The 11,711-nt window shown below is 40.0% G+C and overlaps 1 protein-coding gene across 1 annotated transcript in view; it reads left to right on the top strand.

Annotated features, from left to right (window-relative positions):
- LOC311119879 (uncharacterized protein) overlaps window positions 1–10,244 on the top strand; it is a gene marked incomplete at its 3' end in the record, with an annotated part of 19,182 nt that extends 8,938 nt beyond the window's left edge. The window contains exons 2-4 of the mRNA XM_084194530.1: window positions 6,374–6,539; window positions 7,785–8,630; window positions 10,237–10,244. Of these exons, the coding sequence (XP_084050656.1) occupies window positions 6,374–6,539; window positions 7,785–8,630; window positions 10,237–10,244 (1,020 nt within the window). The remainder of the gene's footprint in view (window positions 1–6,373; window positions 6,540–7,784; window positions 8,631–10,236) is intronic.
- Between the last annotated feature and the right edge of the window lie 1,467 nt (window positions 10,245–11,711).

Raw genomic sequence — 11,711 nt, 5'->3', positions numbered from 1 at the left:
ACTTCACAAAATAGATGGCATCACGAGGAAGGAAAATTATGTGGATATATTGAAGCAACATCTCAAGACATCAGTCAGGAAGTTAAAGCTTGGTCGCAAATGGGTCTTCCAAATGGACAATGACCCCAAGCATACTTCCAAAGTTGTGGCAAAATGGCTTAAGGACAACAAAGTCAAGGTATTGAAGTGGCCATCACAAAGCCCTGACCTCAATCCTATAGAAAATGTGTGGGCAGAACTGAAAAAGCATGTGCGAGCAAGGAGGCCTACAAACCTGACTCAGTTACACCAGCTCTGTCAGGAGGAATGGGTCAAAATTCACCCAACTTATTGTGGGAAGCTTGTGGAAGGCTACCTTAAACGTTTGACCCAAGTTAAACTATTTAAAAGCAATGCTACCAAATACTAATTGAGTGTATGTAAACTTCTGACCCACTGGGAATGTGATGAAAGAAACAAAAGCTGAAATAAATGATTCTCTACTATTATTCTGACATTTCACATTCTTAAAATAAAGTGGTGATCCTAGCTGACCTAAAACAGGGAATTTTTACTAGGATTAAATGTCAGGAATTGTGAAAAACAGAGTTTAAATCTATTTCGCTAAGGTGTATGTAAACTTCCAACTTCAACTGTATCTGCTAGGCACGTGACGCCACCTGGGTCAGAAGGCAGGGAAGGATAAAAGTAGTTGAGTGTCATCCGCATAACAATGATAAGAGAGACAATGTGAGGGTATGACGGAGCCGAGTGACTTGGTGTAGAGAGAGAAGAGGAGCCCTGGGGGACACCAGTTGTGGGAGTATGTGGTGGAGACACATATCCTCTCCACGTCACCTGGTAGGAGCGGCCTTCCAATTAATAATAATATGCCATTTAGCAGACGCTTTTATCCAAAGCGACTTACAGTCATGCGTGCATACATTTTTGTGTATGGGTGGTCCCGGGGATCGAACCCACTACCTTGGCGTTACAAGCGCCGTGCTCTACCAGCTGAGCTACAGAGGATGGCTAATTAGGATGCAATCCAAGAGTGTGCAGAGCCTGAGATGCCCAGCCCTGAGAGGGTGGAGAGGAGGATCCTGGAGAGAGAAAGCGAGCGAGAGAAATGGAGTGAAAGTGAATAAATTATATTTTGTATTCATGTTCTCTACTCTAGTGTGTTTGACTGAACAACACCCTTTACATGTGACTATATTCATGATAACACTACTTATTGCACCTTAATGCTTTATCATTCACCAATGTTTTACCTGCAGCACTGCTCCAGAGGTGTCAGGATAAAGGGTTCATCTTTAGAGTGGCCTCCAAACCTGTAGTATGCATAAAGACATTGTCAATGTTACAATCAACTAATGTTAGTTAGCTAGCATTCGAGGGCTGACTGTTCTCAAATATTTGTGCAGTGTAAAAATAAAATGTTGATAATTGGTGTAATCTGACTACTGCAGTAAGCTACTGCTTGTCCATGTGCTCGCTCGCTAACAGCAAGAAACCCAGACGAGAGAAACGTGAAAGCATCCAGGCAGCAGAGATGAGCTTGTCATTAGCTCGCTAATCTTGTCTTTGATTTGTCTAGAAACAATATCTGATAAGGGCTGTGATAGTACTATTTCCCAGACAGCCATAAATAAATGGAATTTCCATCACGTCATCAAACCTCCATTTTAGTTGAAAATGAAATATCATGAAATTAATTTATAACACATTTCTTATGCAGTTGCAGTTGTACATGAACTTGTATTGAATATTATTTTAAGTGGTTTTCCTAATATTAATAATTCAACATGACGCCTGAATGTATAAACTTGCCTTTGTTACAGCTGAAAACATTTATTTATCATGGAAAATAAGTTATTTCCACCCAAACTTCTTGTGAGATTATGATAACAACCATAGGGAAATCATATCTAAAACAAATCAATCAATGTAAATTATACTTAATATTGATGTCTTTTTATACAGGATTTGTTATTGTCTTTTATATTGTGAGCTGCATGGGATTGGGAGGATGAGGACATTCCATGTATTTATTTCTGTCACTGGTGGGTGCCAGAAGGTATGCGGGCCAGGAAGGATGGGATGCCACTGGTGCTAATCTTAGAAGGAGTACGTCATGGAATATACTGACTAGGGTGCAACACTATACCATATAGGGGGATGCTATTGTAGGTGATGAGTGACACTCAATAATGGTTGGCAACTGTTGGATGGAATTAGCTTGCAAAGCTGTATATAAACTGATATATTTTGTATGCCTTTCATTCAAATGACAATAGGCTACTTACGTACCGCTTGTCATGTGAATCCGGTACTGTAATATTAAATACTTTGTACCAACTCTCCATCTAAGTGTTTAACTATTCTCTTGCATCCTGAATTCCTCTACCAGAAAACACATCATAACAATACTAATTTACCTCAAAAATATGGGTGTGGCGGAAATTACAAGGTGTGGTGGAAATGACATCTATGTAAAAATAAACGTATGAAAATATGTTATTTCAAACATTTTGAACAACAACCATTTAATTAATTCATATAAGACAACGTAAGATTCCAAAAGTAGCCGATGGGCAGAGCTCAAGGAAGTAGGCCAGTGTTTTTGAGAGATGGGCCCAGATAGCAGAGGGGTCATGCCATGAGAGATGGGCCCAGATAGCAGAGGGGTCATGCCATGAGAGATGGGCCCAGATAGCAGAGGGGTCATGCCATGAGAGATGGGCCCAGATAGCAGAGGGGTCATGCCATGAGAGATGGGCCCAGATAGCAGAGGGGTCATGCCATGAGAGATGGGCCCAGATAGCAGAGGGGTCATGCCATGAGAGATGGGCCCAGATAGCAGAGGGGTCATGCCATGAGAGATGGGCCCAGATAGCAGAGGGGTCATGCCATGAGAGATGGGCCCAGATAGCAGAGGGGTCATGCCATGAGAGATGGGCCCAGATAGCAGAGGGGTCATGCCACATAGAAGAGCTCAGTGAGCAAAGGGAAACTGTATCATTTGTGGTATATCCAACACCGGTGTGGAGGGTCACCTGCTTGTGAGAATCACTAAAGTGAGCGGCCTGGATTTCACTGGTGTATTTACACAGGTAGTTATCTGCAAAGTCAATATGCACGATGATATCCTCTTTCTGCAGATTCTCTTTTAATTCTCTCAGTTTGGAGTATTGGTGTCGAATGTTGTACACGTGTTTCCCCAACTTCTCTTTCAATCCTTTGGAGAAGTCCACCAGTACAATCTGCAGTGTGCCACACATATTTTATTTTACTGTCAAATGTACAGTGAACTTCTTCTCCATGTTACTCTCTTTGTTTTTCTATTGTCTCTCTCCAGCTTTGTTTTCCCACTCAAACCACCATGTCTGCTCACCAGCATCAGTCAGATGTTTTAAGCTCCTTTGTTTTCCCACTCAAACCACCATGTCTGCTCCATGTCAGATGTTTAAGCTCTTTTGCCTGGCAAAGTGTGCACTCTCTGTACGTGCACTCTTTCTTCAGGTTCTCACAGCACAAAGACTCAATAAAGGTTCTCAATGTTGCTGCAGCTGATCACTTTGTGATACTGTAGTTTGTCCGCCATGAACTGGAGGTTAGTGTGGGTTTTGCAGAGTCATGTGTCCCTATCCTGGACTGTTGGCTTGACAAGCCAAAAGGGAAGTTTTTTGCAGAATTCATAGTAAGCCATTTTAATCTCTGAATATTCCCTCTTAAACTTCTGATAAAGGTTCTGAATTGTGCCATTCAAGAAGCACTTTTTCTTCTTGTTCCTCGTTAGTGAGTCCTTTTTCCATGTTGTTGCTTTACTGTTGTCATCACGTTCATAGAATCTAGTGATTTTTCTCTTCTGTGGCTGTGCTAATTCTGTTACACTGCTTTTTTCCTGGAGTATTGAAGACTTGTTGGCCTGCTTTCATTTGCCTTCATTGCTTTTGCTGAAAATCAAAAATGCTCTGTTTGCGGCTTTGACCAGGCATTTATTGAGCATTTATTTTTTGAAGTCACTTGTTTGTCTTTGGCACTGTGCATTTTTTGATACTTGTGCTTTAACTCTGCAATGATGGCATTTTGAAACAATAACATTCTTCAAGTTATTTTCAACTTGTGCACACCTTGGAGCCTTTTCTAGATGAAATGAATTTAAAACATGATTAAATAAGCCTGAAATAAAATAAAATAAAAACTAATAACATGGATTTGTGTAATTTCCACTACGTTCTGTCATTTCCACCACAGTTAAGTTTGTGATGGAAAATGACAGGCTGCTTAGCATTCTTTGCCTATTATTACAGCTTGCATATAGTTTACACTAAATACATAAAGTATACCATTTTATTCAAAATTCTACCACAAATTAAAGAAATTATAACCTGTTTGGAAATGACTGACAATAGAAAATATTCTCTACACAAGCAATATTTACCTCGATTTTTCTTCAACTTCTGGACATCACATCTGGAACAAAATGTCCACTGCAGCCATGTGCTTCAGTGTCACAATACGTTTCCATGGTAACTAAATTAACATTCTCTAGAAAAAAAACGTTATTAATGAGGAATTTGCCCTTAGTGGTGGAAATGACACCACTACCAAAGGATAGGTATATTTTGATATTTAAGTAGATAACATTATATAATGTGTAATTATTGTTTTCTCATAGAAAAACGTAGTAGAAGCTCAAAAGTCTGGGTCAGGGACAAGGACAATACAGTGAAGTTGAGGTATAAAATTCATCTGAAAAGTAGCTAATATACTTGATAGAGAGGTGTTAAAAAAATCTGGGATGATTGTAGTGTGAACCTCACATATAAAGAATAATACAAAAAAATATTTACAAAATTACATCCAAAAGATTGACCCTGAGGACATAGAAGTGCCTGTAGTTGCAGAAGCACCCATACATAGACAGAAGGGGGTTAGTTATAAATACAGTATATTTGTCTGTAGCTTAGTTTAGAAGAAAGACTTTGTTAATAAATAAAAACAATTGAGAATTACTTGTGAATTAGGTTTGATGCACCCGTTGCAATAAATATATTGTATAAATATCTCTTTGTCCTATTATAGCATCCATTATAGCAGCAGCAAAAAAACGGGACCAGTAATTCCCAGAAACCCCCGCACGAGAGTTAGCTGTTGAGATGTAACCGCTTTGCGCATGTGTTCCAAGTGGCTGTCAGGTAAAAGTAGGTGATAGCAGACAACAGGATTCTTAGTGAAAATGGGTGTTGTTGAACGTTTTCTTGACTTTACTCAACTTTTATAGATCACGTAAAATGTTATCCAGGAACTTTCTGAAGTAAGATTAGGCTACATGAGATGTTTATTTGTCCTAACTTTATTCAGTTTTGATATTTAAAAATATGTTTGATTGCTCTTGTCTAGGGGCGCATCAGTTGCAGCCTTGAGACTGGAATTCTCTCCTGGCAACCCCCTAATCCTTATCTGAACATTGTGACAACATAGTAACTGTACTGTAGCCTACACATTTAAAGTCTTAGTAAGAAACGCTCAAGAAACAATAGCTTCCACGATGGATTCGGTAAGTCTGGTTTCCTTTTAACAGCATAGGTCTGCTGTGTTGTATGAAATGTCTAGCCCAAGTTTATATTATCTGTGATCCTCCACATTCCTGTGTTCGGTTTAAATGGCTGGACAAAAAAAACAACGGTACAACTTGTTAGGATTTATTTTCCTTCAACAAAGGAACCTACTATTATATCATGTTTTGGAATCTCTCATAATACCTAATTATCTCTCGTTACTCTGAAAGTGTGCACTGATTTGAAAACAAGATTATCCATTATACTGTGCCTTGCAAAAGTATTCATTCCCCTTGGCGTTTTTCCTATTTTGTTGCATTACAACCTGTAATTTAAATGGATTTTTATTTGGATTTCATGTGATGGACATACACAAAATAGTCCAAATTGGGGAAGTGAAATGAAAAACATAGCTTGTTTCAAAAACATAAATAACGGAAAAGTGGTATGTGCATATGTATTCACCCCCTTTGCTATGAAGCCCCTAAATAAGATGGGTTTCCAGCATGTCACGTGACCTACTTTTATCAGTACACTCGTAACAACCTAATCATTATGAAACCTATATTCGATCAAATAAGCCTCAAGTCGCCTCTTCCTCTTTTTTGAAAGGAAATGACTGGTATAATAAATATGGTGGAAACTCTGACTAGCCCATGCCTCCACCAACCCAATGCTATTAGATTTGTGGGAAGTAGTGAATGATTGAACATTTGAGGAAAAATTAGATATTCTAAGGATAGACCCAAATCAATCAGAGGTGTAGACTAAATTAATCAAATATTTGGTTTAATGATGAACTGTTTAATATTTATTGTGGCCAACAGGACAAAGCTAGCCCGTTCCCCTCCACCCTCCCGGAGTCCCCAGGTCAAACGCCTCCCGGTACCGCTTTACTGCTGGGTCTGGTCGACTGCAGGAAAACACCGGGGCAGAGTGGAACTGAGAGAGGAGGAGGAGAAGAGAAGGAAGATGGAGATTTGATTTCATTAAGTAAGAACCATGGTGTGTAGATTACACTACAGTCTGCTTCTGTAACAATAGTGGAGGTGCATAAAGATGGCGGCCCGCATGTACTTACCACAAATTCTTGTTTTGCTAAGTTCACTGTATTGTACATTGCTCTCCTTTACTGTTTTTTTGGTTTAGTCATTAGCACAGTAAACATGTTCCCAATTTTCAATGACATCATATCAGAAGTCTGCCATCTTTATGCACTTTAGTCATTAATTGATTAATCATATATTGATGAGAAAATCTGGGTAGTTCCACCCATTTTTAAAAGTGTAACATGGTATTAAAAGAAAAAAACGAATTATCATTTGGTCATAAAGAGCACATGTTCAACTTCATAAACATGTTTTCCAATCTCAAGACATTGAATAAAACTATTACTATACTAAGTGCTATGTGCCAAATAAAGTGACATGGTTGAACGTAACAGGGGACTGCTGAAAACAACAAAGCCAGTGCATTACATGGGTGAAATAGTCCTTTAAATCTGCCATAAAACCGCTTGTGACAGAGGCAATGAAAGGTTGTTTTGAATGCAATCTTCACAAAAAAATGTACTTGTTAAAAGATTTCTAGCATGTCTATGTATGGGTGAAAGGGTTGACTTGCTCAGTTTTCCACAACAAAACAGCATAACATTTACAAAGATTAGGACCAGCTCACCTGCTTTTACTCTATGATTTGACTATTAGATGTTCAATATTTCTTTTGCAAACATATTTTTTAAGGAATAGTTTCAGCTAACAAAATAACTAGGGCTTTACAATGAGTGTTTACATGCACACTCATAATTTGACATTAAACTAGTTATGGCCGTAGGCTGAGAATGGCATTAGTCATGTAAACACCTTACTCTGCTTATCTTAATTGGCTTAAGGTGACAATCGAAGCAACGCTGTTAAAAACACCTGCTTTTCTGAGCAATCTTTAGAATTATTAGGACACGTAAACGCCTTAATCAGATTCATGTAGGCATATTTAATCTGTGCATGTGCTAGCACGAGCAGCGCAAACTTCCTTCTTTTGCACGAGTGCAGTGAGTTTGGAAAAAGTGAAAGTATGCATCTTATAAATAGTTTACATGTCCGAATTCGGAAACAAATATGCTTCTTAGAAATAATGTAGTCGCTGTAGTAGTACGTTTATTTTGATTGGCATTTATCAAAGTCCCATCAGGTAGCCTGATTTCAGATGTCCATGCTATTCAATATCTTTGTTTCTCAGGGGACAGCCCTAACCATTGCTCTCTCAGTGGGAAGGGCTTATCATCTGGGGAGGCTCAACAACAACACGATTCTGACAAGACGTCTCTCCAGAAGAGTCACTCCAGATCAGAACGTCTCACTAAACACAAGCAGAGACTTATAGGGAAGAAACCTCCCCACCGCTGCTCTGGCTGTGGGAAGAGTTTTTCTAAACAGACGGAATTGATGATTCACGAGCGGATTCACACTGGAAAGAAGCCTTATAGCTGTGATCAGTGTGGGAAGAGCTTCAATCAAACAGCACACCTGACTATACACCAACGCATACACACAGGAGAGAAGCCTTATAGCTGTGATCAGTGTGGGAAGAGCTTCAATCAATCGGGAGACCTGAGAACACACCAACGCCTACACACAGGAGAGAAGCCTTATAGCTGTGATCAGTGTGGGAAGAGCTTCAATCAATCAGGAGCCATGAGAACACACCAACGCATACACACAGGAGAGAAGCCTTATAGCTGTGATCAGTGTGGGAAGAGCTTCAATCATTCAGGATACCTGATTACACACCAACGCATACACACAGGAGAGAAGCCATATAGCTGTGATCAGTGTGGGAAGAGCTTCAATCATTCAGGATCCCTGATTACACACCAACGCATACACACAGGAGAGAAGCCTTATAGCTGTGATCAGTGTGGGAAGAGTTTCAATCATTCAGGATCCCTGATTACACACCAACGCATTCACACAGGAGAGAAGCCTTATAGCTGTGATCAGTGTGGGAAGAGCTTCAATTATTTAGGATCCCTGATTAAACACCAGCGCATACACACAGGAGAGAAGCCTTATAGCTGTGATCAGTGTGGGAAGAGCTTCAATCAATCAGGATCCCTGATTACACACCAGCGCAAACACACAGGAGAGAAGCCTTATAGCTGTGATCAGTGTGGGAAGAGCTTCAATCATTCAGGATCCCTGATTACACACCAACGCACACACCCAGAAGAGAAGCCTTATAGCTGTGATCAGTGTGGGAAGAGCTTCACTCAATCAGGATCCCTGACTACACACCAACTCATACACACAGGAGAGAAGCCTTATAGCTGTTATCAGTGTGGGAAGAGCTTCAGGAAATCAGGAAACCTGACTGTACACCAGCGCATACATACAGGAGAGAAGCCTTATAGCTGTGATCAGTGTGGGAAGAGCTTCAATCGTTCAGGAGACCTGACTACACACCAACGCATACACACAGGAGAGAAGCCTTATAGCTGTGATCAGTGTGGGACGAGCTTCAAATATTCAGGATCCCTGACTACACACCGACGCATACACACAGGAGAGAAGCCTTATAGCTGTGATCAGTGTGGGAAGAGCTTCAATCGTTCACTATCCCTGACTACACACCAACGCATACACACAGGAGAGAAGCCTTATAGCTGTGATCAGTGTGGGAAGAGCTTCAATTGTTCACTATACCTGACTACACACCAACGCATACACACAGGAGAGAAGCCATATAACTGTGATCAGTGTGGGAAGAGCTTCAATCAATCAGGAGCCCTGACTATACACAAACGCATACACACAGGAGAGAAGCCTTATAGCTGTGATCAGTGTGGGAGGAGCTTCAATCATTCACTATCCCTGACTACACACCAATACATACACACAGGAGAGAAGCCTTATAACTGTGATCAGTGTGGGAAGAGCTTTAATCAATCAGTACACCTGATTACACACCAACGCATACACACAGGAGAGAAGCCTTATAGCTGTGATCAGTGTGGGAAGAGCTTCAATCATTCAGGATCCCTGACTACACACCAACGCATACACACAGGAGAGAAGCCTTATAGCTGTGATCAGTGTGGGAAGAGCTTCAGTCATTCAGGATCCCTGATTAAACACCAACGCATACACACAGGAGAGAAGCCTTATAGCTGTGATCAGTGTGGGAAGAGCTTCAATCAATCAGGAGCCCTGACTATACACAAACGCATACACACAGGAGAGAAGCCTTATAGCTGTGATCAGTGTGGGAAGAGCTTCAATCAATCAGTACACCTGACTATACACCAACGCATACACACAGGAGAGAAGCCTTATAGCTGTGATCAGTGTGGGAAGAGCTTCAATCATTCAGGATCCCTGACTGCACACCAACGCATACACACAGGAGAGAAGCCTTTATAGCTGTGATCAGTGTGGGAAGAGCTTCAATCGTTCACTATCCCTGACTACACACCAACGCATACACACAGGAGAGAAGCCTTGTAGCTGTGATCAGTGTGGGAAGAGTTTCAGGAATTCAGGAGACCTGACAACACACCAGCTCACACACACTGGAGAGAAACCTTACTCCTGTCTATGTGGAAAGATCTTTGCTCATTCAGGGTCTCTGAAAAAACACCAGAAAGAACAAACATGTCGTCTTTTATCTCCCTCATCTCCTGCTCTGGTTCCAGATCCCTAAATAAAGTCTGAATACCATGATAACCTGTGTAGCATAATATGTAGCTCTGGATCCATTTGTATCAAGTGTCTCTTAGTAGGAGTGCTGTGTGTGTGTGTGTGTGTGTGTGTGTGTGTGTGTGTGTGTGTGTGTGTGTGTGTGTGTGTGTGCTGGGGTGTGGAGTATTCAGAGCTGTATCTTATTTAATTAACTCCTATTATCCATTAAATAATTGTATAATGTAGAATAATGTTTCAACAATACTATGTGTATTCAATAGATCAATCAATTCAATCCATTATCTGTCAACAACTGCTGATTATCACATTCATTCTGTTTTTTAAATCTATAATAATAATCTATTTTTTATAAGGAGCATAGGCCTCTTGTATAATTAGTTTTCTCCTAAGATATGTTCACATATTTATTGTAAAACCCTTCACCAGGTTTTAGTGTAGCTGATGGGACATACGGAAGTACAGAAGCCATAGGACTATTAGTGTGTTCAATTTATGTTTTTGCATTTATTTTAACATATTTTAATAGGGATATCTTTACACTTTCATTATTTTATGTTAAGTGTGCTCCAAAAAGATGTTCACACATTTTTATTGTGAAGCGAATGATGTGTTGGTTGTTAGGAAGAGGCATCATGGGGGCAGGAAGCCAGCTCTGCCCATCAGTACTTATAGGTCATGTCAACCACAGACCTCACACTCTTCTGTTTTCTCACAGCCAGTAAGGTCTCCTACCAAACTGCACTCTCTTCACTCTGGAAATACACTTGATAATATCTTATACCTTACCATTCTACTTTTTATTGGTGATTTGGTACGACGAACGCATGCCTGCATGTAAATCTTATTGTAAAACATACATCTGGAATGTGGTTTCATGTTTTCTTGTTTTGTTTTACATTGCTGATTGCATATTCATTTTTAAATGTCATTTTTAAGTGTTTATGTAGAAGAGACCAGGATATGTTGTTGCCCTGTGTCTCAACACTCAATGTTATAGTCATGGTCCTGAGAATAAAACCGGTTTAATACAATCAACAGAGAAACACCTGTCTTACATTGCTACACATCTGTTATAATAAGTGCTTTTTCCTGCTTAATTGAAGTATCAGGTGTAGTTATTCACCAGTTATAAAGTTTGTTGTCTGTCTTTGTTTTTAAGGCTGCAGGGAGGGAGATGCATCAATATCCTTGAACATCTGGACTCAAATAATACTCTGTTCCAAGTTGCTGCCAGGTAAAAGTAGACGATAGCAGATAACAGGATTCTTAGTGAAAGGGATGTTGTTGAACATTTTGTTGACTTTACTCGACTTTTATAGATCATGGAAAATCGTATCCAGGAACTTTCTGAAATAAGATTAGCCTACGTGAGATGTGAGACGTTGTGTTGCCATAACATAATTCAGTTTTGGTATTTAAATAGATGTTTGATTGTTCAAGTCTAGGTGTGCATCAGTTGCAGCCTTTA

Source organism: Coregonus lavaretus, assembly GCF_964263955.1.
Source record: "Coregonus lavaretus genome assembly, contig: HAP1_SCAFFOLD_55, whole genome shotgun sequence".
Lineage (NCBI taxonomy): Eukaryota > Metazoa > Chordata > Actinopteri > Salmoniformes > Salmonidae > Coregonus > Coregonus lavaretus.
This window is presented reverse-complemented; position numbering and strand designations above follow the sequence as displayed.